We start from the raw sequence: 19,031 nt of genomic DNA, 5'->3' as shown, positions 1-19,031 counted from the left end.
TGGCAAGTTCAGTCTGTCCACATGTACACTCAAGACAATATAATCTACAAGCAATCAATCAAAACAAGTCAATATAATTTATTAGCATGTCAACTTCTCAAGTAAAGCCTCATCTACCTCATCAGCCTATTAAATGAGCATCGACCTACATTCTATCCTCATTACAAAAAAGGTTCTGCATCAGCAGTCTAGTCTCTATATCTATAGCTAACTCTAGAGCTTCTTGTTGGAATAAACTAAAGACAGATACCTAGCATGTACGTATACAACTGCATAGATAGATCTATAGAGGGTGAGAGTTACTTGAGTGATTCTAACGTGACTGCAATTGTCTACTCATTTATTTAGGACAATTAGTTAATTAATTATAATTAAAGAGCTTCAAACTGTAGCAGGCATATGGAATGTAAATATTTAATATTTGCGGTCAACAAGTGGTCTGTATTTCGTTTACTGCATCAAATCAACGAAAATGATTGAAATCAAGACAGACAGAAAGAGAAAACGCGTGCAATGTAAGGCAGTATAATGTTAGCGAGTCCTATTTGCGTTATCACACATCGACAATAACGTATTAATAATTTATTCAATTAATTAAAATATACAAGGCTGCGCGACTATTTGAAACTCCAAGGTTAAGAATGCTAGCGCGCGTTAGAAGTTAAACTTTTGTTTTTTTCCAGAGCATATTGTCGCCTGCAGATGGAGCACATTAGTACACCCAAAGTATAAAATCGTTTATCTCATAGTATTGTGTTGACTAAGCGTAGAAGTCGTGGTTTTTTCTAGATTGATGACGTTCACTTGCAGAGCAAGTTCTCACACAAGAAAACACACAAAGGCAGTCTTTACGTGACACCAACCCATCTTATCTTTCACAATCAAACCGTAGGAAGAGAAACATGGGTAAGGATAATGAGTGATAGGATACTGTCTGTCTGTCTGGGTACAGTAGCTGTACGTGTATACATGTCTCTTGTTTGTATGTATGTTTGTTTGTCTATTTACTGGTTTGTCAATTTGTCTGTCTGTTTGCATGTTTGTATATTTGTCTCTCAGTCTGTCTGTCTGTCTGTTTGTCTGTCAAATCTTTATATTTCAGACATATGAACTATTACAAGCTATAGATACAAAAGTCCGTTATATATCAATTAGACCCACACGGGTCTCTAAAAAGTTATCAACTTAGGTTGCAGTGTGCGAAATAACGGCCGGACATCGGACATTTACTGACTGAACAAAGCATTTGTCCGGCCATTTGTGATTTCGCCGGACATTTTGTCCGGTGGCGTAGCGGCATCCAGGTGTGGAATTCCGTATGAGCAACCCACATCCTTGCATATCCCAATTTCATGTCAACAATCATAGTTTCAGCAGCTCGTGCATGAAACAAACGCAAACAGCCATGCGTCGTACGTGTACTGTACATACTGTCTAGCTGAACGTGCATTTGTTAATTAAATCCGAGATGTGGGTGCTTAAGTACACACGCTGGAGCTCCGAGATGCACAACAAAAATGCAGCAGACAGCCACGGGCCGTACACCGTGAACGCAGCAGGGTAGAAAACTCAGAGATACTTGCGTGTGATGTTTTCTGTAGGGGCTATAGGAACCTGAAGATGATTAGGTTGATAGGATAGCAAGAAGTCCTTGAACTAAAAAAACTGCCACCAGCGTAGCGTAGAGCATGTTCTTGGAACAATTGCAGTTTCCACGTATAGAGGTATGGCGCCTAGACAGACAAAGATGACGTACCAAACTCACTGGGTAGGACACGCCAACGGAAGTCAAAAGGGGGAGGGGCTGGCTGCACGAAACCGGGCATGCAGGAATTTACGCAGATGGGTTTGTAGCCAAGCAGGGCAGAGTCGAGGAAGCGATGAAAGTGTGTCTCTCTCTTCATGGCTATCCCAAACAATGGACACTTTTTAGTCAGACTTTTTTAGTAATTTGTCAGGTGGGTTGTACTAATTGCATGCATATGACTCTTTTATCAAAGGCATGCGACATCAAAATGTCATCTAGAGCCATGAAAGCTAGCACTTGGTCAGGCATCCTCGAGCAACCAGCTGCGGTGGCAAGTGTCCTTTATCAATCTGTTCGTGCAGTGTATTCCAAGAGATTTGGTTTGGCAACACAAATACATGGACACGTGTACCAACTTCGAATTACTGCGGCAACCCATGATAATTGTCATGAATTGATCCACTACGGTAACCATCAACTATATTTGAATGGGGAAACATATGCCTCCACCTAGACCACTTTTTTCCTTGTGCTTGTATATCCAGTGTGGTGGACTCAGATGTTGGAAAAGATGTGGTGGGATCAGTGTGTGTACATGTTCGCTTGAACGTGTAATTGCTACACTCCTTGAGGAGGTACTGCAAGGTCTTTCCTCTCAAGCAGGTGTCCATTGGACCCGGCAAGAATGTATATAACTTTTGTGGCTGAAACTTTTGGTCTTCGGTTGTCTCACAGCCTCGACGTTTCGAAATCAATTGCACAGAGATCAGTACTGCATAACCACCTGACTGTCAGCCAAGCCACCTCACACCTCCATCAACAGTTGTCCATCAAACTTTGGCTTTACAATTCTAAGATGGTTTTAGAGAGACTAGCATTCGAGAGTAGGGAAGATATTTTTGAGTTAATTTGAGATAGCTGTGTTGGGGTTGGGGTTGGGAAACTATAGTAGAATAGAGAAAATGTATTGATAAGAAAAAAATATATATGATGAATTGTAAGTGATAAGTAGTATTTGCCAGGATTGGAATGTCCGACCAGACGTTCTAATGTCCGGCAAATTTTAAATTGACAGGACATGATGTTCGGTGGTCAGTCAAAGACTATTTCGCACACTGAGGTTGCATGTAATTGGACACTATATGTCACTACTTTGTCTGTCTGTCTGTCTGTCTGTCTGTCTGTCTGTCTGTCTGTCTGTCTGTCTGTCTGTCTGTCTGTCTGTCTGTTTGTCAATACATATATTTTCAAACATTGAACTATTATACACCATCTAAGCAAAGCAACTAAATACTACCCAAGTCAATAAGGCTTGGTTCTGTTTGTCTGTCTGTCTGTCTCTCAGTTAGTTTGTCAGTCTGTCCATCTGTTTGTATTTGTATGTCACATCTAGCACTTTGTTGTAGGCACCAGAATTTTGTTTATGTGGTGTGTGTCTTCCAATTTGTGGTTTTGGTTAGCTGTTGCATACTCACATCTTACAAGTGGAAACGCTACCATTAAACACAAAAGGCTCGCCCTTGAAGATAGCCTACAAAACATTCAGATCATTCACTTTCATCATTGCTAAAGATCGTGAATGCCAAGACATCTATGATACTCTGGTGCACTTCTCTAGACCAAGTGAGTCTTAAGCATGATCAGCAAAGATACAAGATGTTGGTATGTAAGGGCATAGATACGTAGCTTACTTGTGGAAATTTTGTAGATTTATTAATTTATATATTTTTATTTATTTATTTATATATTTAGTTATTTATTTATACTTTATCAGGAGTGATACACTGCATACATAATTATGTGAAGAGTCATTCTGTTGATGTTGTAGATTCATATAATGATTTATATGCATTTCACTACTCTCCACATGAGAAGAAATTTAGCCGCGAGAACGGCTGGTCTATCTTCCATCACAAGAAAGAGTTTGGTCGAATGGGCATTCCCAACGACTACTGGCATTACAGTCCATTGAATGAGAACTACAAGGTTAGTGCGATTGGTGTAAGAGGGTGGAGAGTTAGTGTGACGTGTCGTTTGTTGTAGCTTTGTCAGACGTATCCCGAGTGGCTGTATGTGCCGAGTAGCGTGAGTGAAGAAGTCGTGAATGGGAGTGCTAAGTTTAGGAGTCGAGAGAGAGTACCGGCATTGTCATATTACCACCAAGAGACACAGGTGATGGATATGGTTTACATTGGATGGTGTGTGTCTGTCTAATTACTTTTTTATTTTTTGCTTATTTGTTTGTTTGTTTGTTTTGTTTGTTTTGTTATCTGTTTGTTATGAATTTGTTTATGTGTAGGCAGCATTATGTCGTTGCAGTCAGCCACTAAGTGGAATGGTCAAACGATCATCAGACGACGAAACGTATTTGGAAACGATTGCACTAGCGAATCCCAACAAAGGATATATGTATGTAGTCGACACACGCCCACGAGTAAGAGTAAAAAATTTGTGTTGCAATAAACAGCATTCTTTGTTTTGTTCTATTTGTCTGTCTGTTTGTGTGCCTGCATGGCTGTTTGTTTATCTGTTGTTTCATTACCATAGAGTGTCACTTATCCAGACAGGTTGAGACCGGAGGGTATCCAGATTAGTGATTTTTTGATAACCAGTATTACGTCTTCATCTCTATACAAGTGGCTATCATAGTGTATAGCATGTAGATATCCACAGTTACCATAGCAAGAGTATATATGAGTACTTGGTCTTTGACTGGGACGGTAGCAGTTACTGGCTGTGACGTGACCATCAGCTGGAGTTGTGTTGGGACTTTGGATGCCCACACTTCAGTTGGCATCAGAAGTCAAGTGGCGGATCCAGAGCACAGTTGAGGGTATAGCAATGTGACGTCATGAAAGAAAATTTGGGAAATCTATTAACTTAAATACTAATTACTGATAAGAGAATGAACAAAACTTTGAAAAGCGATCACATTACCAAGCTAAATGTACATCATTAGGTTTATACAATGTTTTATACAATGACTGTGTCTGCACATGCTCAAATACTTCGGAAGCATTCTCCATGTTCTATACTTCCGGTCTCAAGTGGTAGGCATGTGCCTGTTGCACCACCCTCTAGGTCTGCCTCTCAAGTCAGTGCTGTTGCAAGTTCCTGGTCTGGCTCTAGGAGTTTGCTAGTGCAGGCCCAATGCTTTCTTGAGTAGCACACAGGATCCCAACCATAGGATTGGGGGTGTGACCTAAATGGCAGCTACTGACATTTGCTGTTTTCAGGTGCATAGCCAGCATTGCTAACCAGGGGGTGATCAACATAAGATATATTAAATGCATTTTAACTTGTGTAAAGTGTTGCTGGCATGTGAAAAAGTCAAGCTAAAATTACAGTACACTGCATACCTGCCTTAGAGTATGGATTGTCTGTGTCAGCTCTAGTATCAGTTGAACTTTTCAGTGACGACAGAACATTTCCTATCAGTGATCCAAGACAGAAAGCAAGGGGTGTTTGAGCACCCTAAGCACCCCTCTGGCTATGCTACTGGTTTTGTATTATAGCAAGACTGGGAAAGTTGCCACCATTATCATTCTTATTTACACAAGAAGTTTTTTACTGATTTTGTCTGTCTTGTGGCTTTGATTTTGTAATTCTGATTGTACATTATTTACTTTGTGGCTACATTTTTTGATGTATGTGCATGATTTGTTTATCTGGATACGTGGCACTCTACTGTATTGTGGAATAACCAATAGAAAGTAATTGACATTTTTACAGATCAATGCAATGGCCAACAAAGCAGCAGGAAAAGGTTATGAGAATACAAATTTTTACAGCAAAATTGAGTTTCACTTTTTGGGAATTCCCAACATTCATGTGATGCGTGACAGTTTGAACAAACTGGTAGAAGGTAGAGACTCTTATTTACTGGATGTTGAGTGAATGTGATGGACGTGATTTGTATAGTTGTGTCGAATCCTAGTTTGAGTATGACAGAGTTTCTCAGTGGTATTGCAAGCAGCGGTTGGTTGAAACATATTAGGAGTGTCATGGAGACATCAATTTTTATAGCAAAGGTGGGTTGGTTGGTTTGTCGGTTGGTCGGTTAGTTGGTGTGTGTGTTTGTGTGTGTGTGTGTGTGTGTGTGTGTGTGTGTGTGTGTGTGTGTGTGTGTGTGTGTGTGTGTGTGTTTGTGTGTGTGTTTGTGTGTGTGTGTGTGTGTGTGTGTGTGTGTGTGTGTGTGTGTGCGTGTGTGTGTGTGTGCGTGTGTGCATGTGTGTGCATATGTGTGCGTGCGTGTGCATGTGTGTTTGTGTGTTTGTGTGTGTGTTGTGCACGTGTTTGTTTGTGTTTGTTTGTGTGTGTGTGCTTATGCCTGTGTACAGAGTTTTTCAAGTGTGTTTCTTTGTTTGTTGTTTAGGCTCTTGCTGAACAGGGGCGGTCTGTGTTGGTTCACTGCAGTGATGGTTGGGATCGAACGGCTCAGACGTGTTCTGTTGCCTCGTTGTTGATTGATCCTTACTATCGCACTTTGCACGGATTTCAAGTTCTAATCTGTAAAGAGTGGCTGGCATTTGGACACAAGTTTACTGAAAGGTGAACAACTACACACACACACACACACACACACACACACACACACACACACACACACACACACACACACACACACACACATGGATGGATATGCCCTTCGGAAAGTTTTGAAGATAGCACCCCCTGCCTATTTCTGGGTAGGGACCCCGGCACTACTCAGAGTTTTAGGTCGTGCTTACGAACCCCTTGATGCGTGGCCAGAGCATCGAAGGGCACTGACTTTGGCACAGCCGCAGGACTGGACCTCAAGTCCACGTGTACTCGTAGATACTGTGTGATGTTCTGTCAAGCCAGTGGTCTAGTCTAGTCCCTGTCAAAGACCAGATACTCGTTTATACTCCTGAGTCTAGAGAGGCAATTGTGTGTGAATTTTCTGTCTAAGGAAATTATGTCTGTACTCGCCCGCGAACCTACGACCTCAACATCCTGTACGTTTCCATTCTCCAAGTGCAACTCTCTAACCATCTGAGCTACAGACACCACACACACACACACACACACACACACACACACACACACACACACACACACACACACACACACACACACACACACACACACACACACACACATGCACACACACACACACATATGCACACCACGCACACACACACACACACACACACACACACACACACACACACACACACAACACACACACACACACACACACACACACACACACACACACACACACACACACACGGTAAGACCACTTTTAGTTTGTCTCTGATTTTCATTCTTTTGTTTAGGTGTGGCCATTTAGATGGTGACGGCAAAGAGATTTCTCCTGTTTTTCTCCAATTTCTTGAAGTCGTGTGGCAGCTCCAGTGCCAGTTTCCATGTACTTTCCAGTTTAATGAGAAACTCCTCATTGATCTCCACGAGCATGCCAGTTCATGTCAGTTTGGAACATTTCTTGGCAACTGCGAACGAGAACGAAAAGAGCTAGAGTAAGTAAAGTGAATTAGTGTGGAGTAAGTAGAGCCTTGCATCATGACAGTTTTGTGTAGATTGAGTAGCCGAACGTATTCATTCTGGGGATATGTGTGGGAGCATGCGAGTGAGTATTTGAATCTCATGTATCGACCAATGACGGAATACACTGAAATGATGCTTCATCCAGACAGTAGCCCACAGAGAATACGGTGAGTGCAGATGTGTGTGTGTGTGTGTGTGTGTGTGTGTGTGTGTGTGTGTGTGTTTGTGTGTGTGTGTGTGTGTGTGTGTGTGTGTGTGTGTGTGTGTGTGTGTGTGTGTGTGTGTGTGTGTGTGTGTGTGTGGTATGTCGAGATGTCTTGTTAGGTTTTGGAGGGGAATGTACAATCATCATGATCACGCTGTGCTGCCTCGGCAATCAACAGAATCTTGTCTTGCAAGCATCATACGAGAAACAGAGAATTGGCGGAAAGAGAAATCAGTCCTAGAACAGGTTAATACATACAACACAGACGGAATCATGGTATACATAAAATAATAAATCAACAGACAAGCAGACAGACAAACAGACAAACAGAAACAGAAGTGTATTGCAAGACAAGAGTAACAAAATAAATTTCAGTATCCAAATGTACCTTATGTGCTGTTTGTTATTACTTAGAAAATTAAGGCACTGAAAAAGCGTCTTGGCTATGTTGATCATGAGGCAGAGGATTCATTTGTTTCCGAGATGAAAGGAGGAGAAGACAAGAGCACGGATCGTATGGACATTGACCATACATCAATGGCTGACATTGACCAGTCAACGTCTGTTGTGGATGATGAGGATCTAGATTATCATCCTGTTGACTCACTAGAAGGTGAAGATAAAGGTGGAGAAGAGACGAGTGCTGTAACTAATGAGGAGATATCGGATGAAGCATAGCTTGCAATTGTATGTGTCAACAATGTATTAGAGCAACGAATTCAAGCCGGACAGATGACTGTCAGTGAGGTATCATAATATATATGTGATTATTTGTAGGCTGTTGGGGTTAGGGTTAGGGTTGATGACAATACAGTATTTTTGATCTGAATAAGGGTGCGTGTTTGTTCTATGCACTTTAATAATTAACTGGACAACTAGGAATACTGTTATACATTATGTTGCATCTTGCAATTGGAATGGTTGCCTTACTATTCCAACCAAATTGAATTACTGTGCACGTGTGCGCGCGTAAGGAATTGTAGAAGTCAACATAAGAGGACCATGCAATGATTGTGTGGCCAACAACAGAGGCAGTGACCATCTTTGCCCTTGTGTTAGACATTTTCGTGGGAAGGGCGATCTCACCAGACACAGCCGATTTCTGTAGTAAAGGAAACGCGTTAGTCATTTGTCCAGGGCTCTATGCTCAAGGACACTGCCATCATCACTTTATGATGGGTGGATTCAAGGTCAAGGAGTTCAAGGAGTAATGTCAACTTAGGAATATGCATGACCATGGGAGCTAGGTGCTCAGGTCTGCAGTGTGTGAAACTGAACTCTCGGATTGTAGCGTATATATGAAACGTTCACATGTAACAAAAAGATCGAACAACGCTAGAGCAATTTCGATTAACCAAATGCTAAAATTAGTTGACTAACTAGTAAAGCTCCAAATTGTAATGTAGCAAGTTTGCTTGAACTGGAAAGAGCAGCCATGCAGTCAATCAACTTCTTTGGTCTGATTTCATTGAGTTTAATTAAGAGAGATCACCTCGAAGTCTTAGATCTCCTAGCTCAGCAGGTTCTTTTCTACCTGCAATCAAATCGTCAGTTTCTTGCGTCACTTCTTGCATGGCGTTTTGGAAGTCTCCAAATACTTGGCTAAGCTGATCTCCTGACAGTGGTTTTGTATTTACAGCTTCTGGGTGTGAGGTCATGCCGACAGACTGTGTATCTTTTTTTGTCGCGTCGTCTTCTAAGTCTTCAACTTTGGAGTCGCTGGTAGTCTCTTTCTGTAGTGGCTGGTCGAACTCCGAATCTGTGTTTTCTTCGATAGATGCAGCACACTCCGAATCATTTCTTGTTAGTATGGCAAGGAACTGTTGTTGATACTGTCTAAGTCTTGAGCTCGCTCTTGCTTCTGATGCTTCCATCCATCTTTCTGCCTTGTCGGCAAGTTTTGGGCGATGTAAACGTACTTGATGTTGGGGTAGGACAGCAAGAAGAGCGTCCACGGATGACAAAATAAGGCGAACTTGTGCGGCTATCTGAATATATATAATGCAATTTGTTCGAGTCAGTCAGTATCAAGTACCAAGCAAAGCTTTAATACCATGCAGAAATGCAATCTATATAATTAGTTGAACTAATCTTACATCTTTTGTTGTTCTGTTTCTGTTTCTAGTCTGTTGGTAGTAGAATCTGGTGGCTTCGGAATAGGCAAAATTGTTTGTTGGATCTTCGTTTTGCTCACTCGCTTCCAGTGTCTCCATTGCACTAATACAATTAGTGAAAGATGTAATCAATATGTGTTGGACCACCGTTTGATTTTGCTCTGGACATTTCATCTGGGTGCATATTGAGTAGGATGGTTTGGATCTGTTATGGCCACCAGCAGTTGCTGTTTGTGAATGATCAAAGTCTTCGTCTAATGGACATTTTAATTGGGTCCACATTGAGTTGAATAGTTTGAATTTGCCCTGGCCATTAGCAGCCGCTGTACATGTAGTACTATCATTTTCGTCCTTGTTAGGCAACCGATTGCCGTTGCATTGGCGTACAAATGTTACCATCCACGAGAGAACTCCAGTAATTGCGGTATAGCATTTGCAAAACCCTTTCCAAAAGGAGGCACCACGTTTGCGCAATCTTGCGTATTCTTTCCGAACGATTGAGCCACAAAATTTGCACAACATTGTCAATCCTTGCCAAATGAAGGCACCCAATTTGCGCAGTCCTGCGTATCCTTTCCGAATGAGGAAGGTACAACATTTGCACAATCCTGTCAATCCTTTCCAAACGATTGAGCCACAAAATTTGCACAAAATTGTCAATCCTTGCCAAATGAAGGCACCCAATTTGCGCAGTCCTGCGTATCCTTTCCCAATGAGGAAGGCACAAAATTTGCACAATCCTGTCAATCCTTTCCAAACGAAGGCACAAAATTTGCACAATCCTGCGTATCCTTTCCGAACGAGAAAGGTACCAAATTTGCACAACCCTGTCAATCCTTGCCAAACGGAGGCACAAAATTTACGAGTGGCGAAGGCGAGGCTTTGTGCAAACAATGTGAAACACGGTCCCATGCTTTCTTGCGTCTTACAATGAGCTATGTGTGGACGGGACTCGGTTGCACGTGATGGCGACCACTAATCGGCGTGAGGTACTTCTAGTATTCTACATTTTGATTGCTAATTAAGTGTAGGGACTCGCCAATCCAAGCTAATTACAATGAGACTTTTATTTACCCTTGCAGGTATGACCTAAATACAGTGAATTATTGGTTGTTGCCCGGTCAATTTCTTGTCACAGTGCAGGTAAAATGCATCATGACGAGTTTAAAATGATGAATCAAGCTTTAGATATTTCAGGGAAATTTGTGATTTGTAATACCTTGGGAACTGTTTTGTCTACGCATTGGGGTCTGTTCTATTTACTGAATGAAGTATCCTGGAGACCTGATACCATTCCAAGAAACAATTATATATGCACAGCAATCATTTGATCTTTTATCCCTACTAGTTGTTTGTTGCCAGGTGTTGTTGTGACGTAAGCTTACCTAAGCAGTCGTTTGTGCGGAAATTTGCTTTGCTTCGATTTTACATCAAACGAAACGTTAGAGACATGGACAACTTATATACCATTTATTGACTAATTAGCTAGGCAGCTTTTTGTAACTACGGACAACAAGAATGATATGCCATGCACGCACTAACTCAAAGCTATAACTACGTAGAACATGCATGCGCCCAATATACAATACAGTATGCATGTTATAAGTTTATCTAAGGTCACCTCGAAGTCGTAAGTCTTCCAGCTCAGCAGGCTTCATTCTACCTGCAATTAAATCGTCGGTTTCTGACAACACCTCTTGCATGGTGTTTTGAAAGTGTCCATATGCCTCACTGAGTTCGTCTCCTGACAGTGTTGCTATGTTTTCAGCTCTTGAATTGGAAGCTTCACTGACAGACGGGAGATCCTCCTTTTTTGCATTGATTTTCAAGTCTTCAACTTTGGAGTCGTCACTGATCTCTTTCTGTAGTGACTGGACAGATTTCGAGTCGATGTTTTCTTCAATAGACGCAACACATTTTTCATCGTTTCCTTTTAGCATCAAAAAGAACTGTTGTTGATACTCTCTAATTCTTGAGCTGACTCTTGAATTTGATGCTTGCATCCATGTTCCTGCTTTCTCAACAAGTGATTGACGATGCAATCCTACCTGTTGTTGGGGTAGGACAGCAAGAAGACCGTCCATTGAGGCTAGAGCAAGACGAACTTGTGCGTCTACCTACATATGTATAAGGCAACTTTAGTGTCGACTACCAATCTAATGCAACCAAAGTTGAGCTAATTATCACAATGCCAAAATACAATACATCAACTGTTGTCCTCTTTTTCTTTTTGGCCGCTTGGTAGTAGAGTGTAGTGGCGTCAGAGTAGGCGAAATTGTTTGTTGGATCTTCCTTTTGTTCACTGGCTTCTAGTGTTTCTATTGCGCTAGTACACTGGGAGAAGGATCTAACCAACATGTGTTGAACAACCGCTTCATTTTGTTCTGGACATTGTAACTGCTTGGATATTGTTTTGGGTGCGTCGCCTAGGTAGGTCAACTCGTACGCGTCACTTGGAAATTGGTGGCTTTGCTGGCCAGGGCATTTCTTACGAAATCGAGATTTTATTCCTAGCAGCCTATAAGTAATCCAACATGCATTTGTTTCACTTTTTGCCAAACAAAGACAACTTTACCATTTCGAGACTTTGCTTTTCTCAGGTTTCATGCTTTGCTTGCCAAATGACTTCGTGCAATGAGATGAGAGGGCGGATGTTCAAAGAATAGATTGTTCTCACATGATGAGCAACTACGCAGGAGGTATGACACACCAACACGAGACAATTGAACTAATATTGATTACTCGTGCAGAAGTCCCCAGATCTAGTACAGTTACTGGTCTCCAAGCTCTTACTTCAAACCTCGCGGATGCCGCTAGTGTCCTAGAGACGTACGCCTAGAGGCTTTAGATCTACATGTGATTTATCGGGTAAGTTTTGGAGCTTCCAACTTCTCTAGAGACATTTCAATAGCTGTTTGCGCTTGCCGGTGGTTGCGAAATTCGTGGCACAGTTTGTATCACGTGACGTTCGATCACGAGATAAGATTCGTAACTACAGAATACACAGTTTGCGATTGGGAATTTTACCTATCTAAATATATATCACTTATCTTTCACTTCAACGCAACTCTACAGGCATTTGCGCATTGTATTGGCGACGCTAGAGATCATCATCTAGACAACTAAATTTTGTAGCTATGGGCAACACGATCGCGAATGACGGTGATGGTGAAGCTGTTTGGCATGATCTTAGAATGGCTTGTCCAGTTAAAGGCTGCATTAACGCGTAAGCAAGCCATCAATGTTGAGATGTGCCATTTCTAAGCTCTAGGCTAACTGCGTAATGTATACATTGACAGCATGAAGAATGAGCCTGTAACCTTTTGGCAGTGCTATCTATGCAAGACTAGGATGCAAGTTTCTGATACCGCATATCTGAGGTGCAAAAATGCTGTACACAAAGAAAGATTTCACAAGTGGAGGTTCAACTGTGGAAACCATCATACTCAGGAGCCATTTCAGTCACCTTCACCCTCCATTGTCCTCTACGCAATCAATTGTTCAGCTCAGATGCACGGTAAAGCAACTGCAGAATGGACACAGAAGTTCTGTCTAGAGATCAAACAGTTGGCTACGCAATCTTGCGAAGACTGGAGCTGAGCAAGACTGTGTTCTCATAATTTTTCTCAATTCTAGACTAGATATTATCATTGCCTGTTTAGGGACAAGTATATGTATGCATGGGTAGCTATACCTTGTCTAGATACGTACGTACAGCGTAGATATGACGGTGCCTACTATACATCAGACTCTTGAATCTACACTAGATTTATGAAAAGACTAGCTAGGCACCGAAAAACAGTGGGTGTATAGAGTTGTAAGTAATGTACAGGCAGCGGTACACTAAACTTACTTACTTAATTTACTCTATGGTTGCATGCATGCATGGGTCGCCTTAGCTATGTACACGTTTACAAAAATATTATGCAATCAAAGTTTTGAAATGCATAGCTATGCCTAGATGACAAATGACAAGAAAAGTAATTAGATATAACAACACTGCTGATGGGGACTTTCCCTAATTTGCAATGATAGTCTGTAATCGTAAGGTGAATCTCTGCTAAGTCTGGCGGGGAGTGTTTTGCATGTGTGAGTTATCAGTTCGCATCTGATCACTGACGGTTGTCCTTTGAAGACAGAAGAGAGGGCCATGGATGAAATTCGAAAGTTGTGTCGGGCATACGGCTCCCTGGACGTGCAATTAAGCCCCAAGAATCAGTTTCGGCAAACGTGAGTGTTCTCTAACATGACCTGTAGCCAAGTAAATTTTAGTTTGTAGTGTCGCACAATCATGCTGCGGTATTTTGACTATAATTACTGTGCTTTCAATTATTAATTATAAATAAAGAATGAACCCTTCTCGTGTTGTTTGCAGAAAAGTGCCTTGCAAGAACAACGGTTACTGTTTATCAAAAGTGGAGAAGCTCTACACCAATGGTCTTGCAGTGAATTTTGAAGTCGACTCTAGATGGTGTAACGATGCTGCTCCATGCAATCAGAACACTGCAGCTGCAGCTGTAGCGGTCAATGAGGACCCACCTTCACCACAAGATGCCATTTTTCGTGCCATCGTACGGGCTGCTCTGATGGTAGGCAATGAAAGTCCAGAAAGGGTCCATGACTTCTGCTTGCAGATCAAACGCTGGGCCAATTCTTCGCTTGGAAACGAACGATCAGAATCAAAGAACGAATTGAACTGTTTGTGACATACGTGTCACACTAGATGGTGTTGCCAGTCTGTAACTGCAATATCTGTATCTTGTTGTGTGCTGAATGGTGAGAATGTCTGTCGTACTCTACATGCTCGCTGCGTTCTTGGCTGTAATATAGGTGTACTAAAAACACATTATGCAACCGGATTACAAGTTTTGCTCTAGAAGATATTTAGAAAATATTTGTGTGTAGTTTGGTGTGTGTGTGTGTGTGTGTGTGTGTGTGTGTGGTGTGTGTGTGTGTGTGTGTGTGTGTGTGTGTGTGTGTGTGTGTGTGTGTGTGTGTGTGTGTGTGTGTGTGTGTGTGTGTGTTTTACTGTTTTCAGGTGCTGAACAAAACAAGCACTACACATCTAATTAAGACATCAAAAAATATTTTATTAATTTTCACTTAAAGGAACCACCTCTTGATCACTGCCACTATCTAATTGCCTACAATTATATTCCACTAGAGGATTCAACAAAAACGATGTCAGTAGTTGTACACAGTCGTCATTAACACCAATGGCGCCCTCATCAACATCCAGTGATTCATACAGAGAAAACGGTCCACGAACCCACAACAAGTTGGGCACATCGTGCTGATCCAAATCCAGACCATTCAGCTGATAACATGCAAATGCAAACATGTGACCATTTGTGATGACACACTGAGTCGTAATGGGCACATCGAGGATCTCAGGCATTTTGATAGGATAACTTCCCTGTTGCTCATACAGTTGGACGGTGATTGCATGTGCTGCGGTCAATCCAAATTGAGCTCGTGCTGCATGTGCTACCATCTGATCTCGACTATTGAGACTCCTCATATCGATGATGATCTGCGTGTGAGGGTAGGGTCGTTTCGATCCCAAACGAAAGCCTCCAAAAATGTCTATCGTATCGAACGATCTCTGAAACAACTGGAGATTGACGGGTCTGTATGTCGGTCTGTTGTCTGGAAGAGGTCGGATATCACAAACTGGCATGAACACCGGAAGAGGGAGAGATGTCCGAATAAGATAATCCGGGCTTCCTTGAAGAAGAAAGTTGTTTCCACCTTTTTTCCAGTATGTCTCAATTTCCGGACGATGGGTCACGTGACACCACAGAGGCAGCGACGAATCGCTGTGACTGTAGATGGCGTTCATCACAGCGGGAACTAGTCCCGTCGATATCTCGTCTCTCAACAGTTTCTGTCTTACAGTAAGACTCGTGTTACGTTGATATACAACATTCTGGTCAATCGCCTCCTTGACTGACTTCCTGACGTCATCATACGGGATATTGACAGAGTTAGAATACAGTGCTGGGAGACCGTCTTGTAACGCACTGTTCGTCAACCACAAGGATTTCTGTTCAGCTTGTGGAATTTGAGTAGACGGATGCACGAAGTAGCACTTCCGCCACAAATGTCCCGGACCTAGGGGATGAGGGATCCTCTTAGGTTCGACGTGATGATAACCAAACGTTCGCACGTATATACATGTCCTCCTTTCAACGAGCCATGTAGAACGTAGACCAACTGAAAGGCAACAAGACATGTGCCTAACGACACGTGACTAGACTGATTAGCGCGCGCACTTAGGTCAACGTGTTGGTAGATATCAACTACAAATATGGGTAAGGTTTTGTGTTCTTTGTGAAAGACTTTTCGGTAATTAGTTCGTCTTGTTGTGTTTATAAACAGCTGCGTCGTCTCTCGTTTCGTTCTTGTTGTCCACGTTGCTTGCGGTGATCACATTCGCCATCATGCAGGTTTATAAGGTTCCACTCGGTGCAACGCAGCCCATGACGCTCGTTGGAGGCTTTCTGGGGTCGGTTTTCTTTCTCTTTATGCTCACGGTCAGTTTCAAGTTTGCGGTTTTATTATATTATACGTTTTTGCGAGCTCGACTTAGCTAGAGAGATGCTGGCAAACAAATCTTGAAATGAAGACTTGCAATTGGTTGCATGGTTTGTACTGATTGAAATCCGTTTGTTTGTGTTTCTGTGCGTTTGTCTGTCTATGTGTCTGTATGCCTGTCTGTCTTTGTCTGCCTGTGTGTGTGTGTGTGTGTGTGTGTGTGTGTGTGTGTGTGTGTGTGTGTGTGTGTGTGTGTGTGTGTGTGTGTGTGTGTGTGTGGTGTGTGTGTGGTGTGTGTGTGGTGTGTGTGTGTGTGTGTGTGTGTGTGTGTGTGTGTGGTGTGTGTGTGTGTGTGGTGTGTGTGTGTGTGTGAGAGAGAGAGAGAGAGAGTGTGTGTGTGTGTGTGTGTGTGTGTGTGTGTGAGTGAGTGAGTGTGTGTGTGTGTTGTGTGTGTGTGTGTGTGTGTGTGTGTGTGTGTTGTGTGTGTTGTGTGTGTGTGTGTGTGTGTGTGTGTGTGTGTGTGTGTGTGTGTGTGTGTGTGTGTGTGTATCTGTCTGTCTGTCAGTCTGTCTGTCTGTCTGTCTGTCTGTCTGTCTGTGTGTTTTGTCTGGCTGTCTGTCTGTTTGTCTGTCTTTCTGTCAATACATATATTTCTTATACAAGACATTATTACAGTCTACGCTAAAAATCAGCAAGTTCTAAGACAACTAGAACCCAAGAGGTCCCTAAGTACGACTAAGAGTCACACAGTTGACAATAAGCTAACAGAGTTACTAATGGCACCAACTGAGTCACCACTATACTGGACTCTGCTCATCTTCTGCAGTAACACTCTTGCATTGCATTGCTGCATTGCAATTGAGAATCGTGTTCTCCAGTAGTTCTTTGTCTGTCCATCTGTCTGTCTGTCTGTCTGTTTGTCTGTCTGTCTGTCTGTCTGTTTGTCTGTCTGTCTGTTTGTCTGTCTGTCTATTTGTCTGTCTGTCTATCTGTCTGTCTGTCTGTCTGTCCATATGTCTGTCTGTTTGTTTGTCTGTTTTTTCGTCTGTTTGTCTATTTGTCTTGTCTATTTGTCTGTCTGTTGGTCTGTTTATTTGTCTGTCTATTTGTCTGTCTATTTGTCTGTCTGTCTGTCTGTTTGTGTGTCTGCTTGTTTGTCTATCTGTCTGTCTGTTTGTGTGTCCATCTGTCTGTCTGTCCATATGTCTGTTTGTCTGTCTGTCTGTCTGTCTGTTTGTCTGTCTGCTTGTTTGTCTATCTGTGTGTCTGTTTGTGTGTCCATCTGTCTGTCTGTCTGTCCATATGTCTGTTTGTCTGTCCACCTGTCTGTCAGTCTGTCTGTCTGTCTGTCTGTTCATCAAGGCCAAGGCCATTCGTTAATCTGTCACATTGTTATTTGCAAGGACTGGTTTGCTTTTAAAAGATCCTAGCATATGTACAAGTAGAATCTGTATGAGAACAAATTATCTGTCTGTCTCATTACACATATTTTCTGGTTAAATCAAACATTGAGTAACTTAAAAGCGAAATGTCCACAGCAACACTAATACAACAGGACCATTACAATCCTGAAGCATTCAAAATTACGCTGAATACTCTACGTTTCGACGATGTAATTGCACAATTCTAATAAGTTAGTCTGTGCATTACATTGTTGTAGTGTCACTGAAATGATTTATCACCACTTGGTCTTGAAGTCAGTCCCATTTCGTTTTCCTTCATCATCCCTTGCACTCTTTGCCAGCTTGTTCAAATACTTTACTGCTTGTTCTGTCTGTCTGTCTGTCTGTATGTCTGTCTGTCTGTCTGTCTATCTGTTTGTCTGTCACATATTTCTGTGATCTGTCAGACTATTTCATGACATCTACAATGTACATTTTACTAATTGGGTATAGAACAATATCGGAATTGATTAGATTAGTAGACTTGAGTAGGGTTGTTTGGGTTACTTGATTAAATAAATAAGCTCAATATATGGTACATAAATGGTTAAAAGGTTTTGGATGGTAGCAGCTTGTTTGCATTGATTGACATTGTTCATGATGTTTAGGCACTGAGCAATATGGAGAGAGCATGGCTTGGAGAAGACTACAAAACAGGCCTCTTTCCAGAAGGTACAAACACACCATCACTGTATTATTGATTGTATTTCAAGGATTTTATCATTACTTTCATAGTGATTGCATGCCTGTTTATCTCGATGCTGGTTTCAGGATTTGTTCATCGAGTTTGTGCAACAGTTTGGTAATTTCTAAACTTTCAATCTGGCATACACGTGTATATTATATGTTGTGTATGATAGTCTGTTGGTGTCTCTTGCTCATCTCTACTATGTCAATCAACTGTCTAATTCGGTTTATGGACCAGCACAAGGTGCGGCCGCTCCAGTTGCAGTGGCACCCAAGAGGAAGAAGTGATTGTAACATTTGTGGTTGTTTAGTGCTGATTGCTGAAGGTAATATGAACATTTTAGCCTAAAAATGTTATAAATTTTTGGCTTGTGGTACAACATGTAGCCAAACAATCGGCCTATTTTGATTGTTCAGTGAGTCATAACAGCATGAGAGAGTTAGATGCAGAAAGGGCTTGGTGACCCAGTGAAGTTTGGCAGTAGCACAGCCGACCATGGCTTGGCCTGACCAACTTACTACTGTGTGGCTTATCATATACGCGGTAGGGATGTATGCAATGTATGTCTACTGTGTATAGTACAGACAACAGTGTTGTACAGTACGTGTACTGTCAACATGTATGTGTCTAAGTGTGGCAAGTATGTACAGTACCAAAGCAAGATGGCATGGCACCTAAGAACTGCGGTTTTCGTCAGTCTAAGTTGATTCCTAGTGCCAACTAAATAAACAATTTAGCAATATTAATTGGTAAATAAATATTTTTT

General features: G+C 41.9%; 6 protein-coding genes across 7 annotated transcripts; 3 read left to right on the top strand and 3 right to left on the bottom strand.

The window, feature by feature from the left end:
• The first annotated feature begins 661 nt into the window (after positions 1–661).
• On the top strand, positions 662–8,316 carry LOC134183116 (myotubularin-related protein 8-like). 2 transcript variants are annotated; one of them, XM_062650582.1, is made up of 13 exons: positions 662–726; positions 790–888; positions 3,208–3,370; positions 3,576–3,733; positions 3,791–3,919; positions 4,047–4,181; positions 5,480–5,612; positions 5,669–5,778; positions 6,123–6,298; positions 7,051–7,251; positions 7,312–7,446; positions 7,604–7,730; positions 7,899–8,316. In XM_062650582.1, the coding sequence occupies exons 1-13, from the start codon at positions 703–705 to the stop codon at positions 8,160–8,162; spliced, it is 1,854 nt and encodes a 617-aa protein (XP_062506566.1). In that variant the 5' UTR covers positions 662–702; the 3' UTR covers positions 8,163–8,316. The 2 variants fall into 2 exon arrangements, with proteins under 2 accessions (XP_062506566.1, XP_062506565.1); XM_062650581.1 differs by having other exon boundaries at positions 790–906.
• A 440-nt stretch (positions 8,317–8,756) lies between these two features.
• Positions 8,757–10,536, bottom strand: LOC134183117 (uncharacterized). Its single transcript, XM_062650584.1, has 2 exons — positions 9,581–10,536; positions 8,757–9,472 (listed from the first exon to the last, which is right to left on the bottom strand). The coding sequence occupies exons 1-2, from the start codon at positions 10,508–10,510 to the stop codon at positions 8,963–8,965; spliced, it is 1,440 nt and encodes a 479-aa protein (XP_062506568.1). The 5' UTR covers positions 10,511–10,536; the 3' UTR covers positions 8,757–8,962.
• A 520-nt stretch (positions 10,537–11,056) lies between these two features.
• LOC134183425 (uncharacterized) lies at positions 11,057–12,285 on the bottom strand. The gene is made up of 3 exons (XM_062650956.1): positions 12,174–12,285; positions 11,804–12,116; positions 11,057–11,715 (listed from the first exon to the last, which is right to left on the bottom strand). The coding sequence occupies exons 1-3, from the start codon at positions 12,203–12,205 to the stop codon at positions 11,206–11,208; spliced, it is 855 nt and encodes a 284-aa protein (XP_062506940.1). The 5' UTR covers positions 12,206–12,285; the 3' UTR covers positions 11,057–11,205.
• Positions 12,286–13,633: 1,348 nt separating this feature from the next.
• On the top strand, positions 13,634–14,487 carry LOC134183433 (uncharacterized). The gene is made up of 2 exons (XM_062650966.1): positions 13,634–13,828; positions 13,974–14,487. The coding sequence occupies exons 1-2, from the start codon at positions 13,749–13,751 to the stop codon at positions 14,302–14,304; spliced, it is 411 nt and encodes a 136-aa protein (XP_062506950.1). The 5' UTR covers positions 13,634–13,748; the 3' UTR covers positions 14,305–14,487.
• A 186-nt stretch (positions 14,488–14,673) lies between these two features.
• On the bottom strand, positions 14,674–15,842 carry LOC134183415 (large ribosomal subunit protein mL37-like). Its single transcript, XM_062650944.1, has one exon. It carries the CDS (start codon positions 15,831–15,833, stop codon positions 14,691–14,693), a length of 1,143 nt encoding a protein of 380 aa, XP_062506928.1. The 5' UTR covers positions 15,834–15,842; the 3' UTR covers positions 14,674–14,690.
• A 43-nt stretch (positions 15,843–15,885) lies between these two features.
• LOC134183694 (protein KRTCAP2 homolog) lies at positions 15,886–18,702 on the top strand. The gene is made up of 5 exons (XM_062651283.1): positions 15,886–15,912; positions 15,980–16,134; positions 18,186–18,249; positions 18,313–18,379; positions 18,438–18,702. Exons 1-5 carry the CDS (start codon positions 15,909–15,911, stop codon positions 18,550–18,552), a joined length of 405 nt encoding a protein of 134 aa, XP_062507267.1. The 5' UTR covers positions 15,886–15,908; the 3' UTR covers positions 18,553–18,702.
• The last annotated feature ends 329 nt before the right edge of the window (positions 18,703–19,031 follow it).

This window comes from Corticium candelabrum, chromosome 8 (assembly GCF_963422355.1).
Source record: "Corticium candelabrum chromosome 8, ooCorCand1.1, whole genome shotgun sequence".
In the NCBI taxonomy this organism is placed as follows: Eukaryota; Metazoa; Porifera; class Homoscleromorpha; order Homosclerophorida; family Plakinidae; genus Corticium; species Corticium candelabrum.
This window is presented reverse-complemented; position numbering and strand designations above follow the sequence as displayed.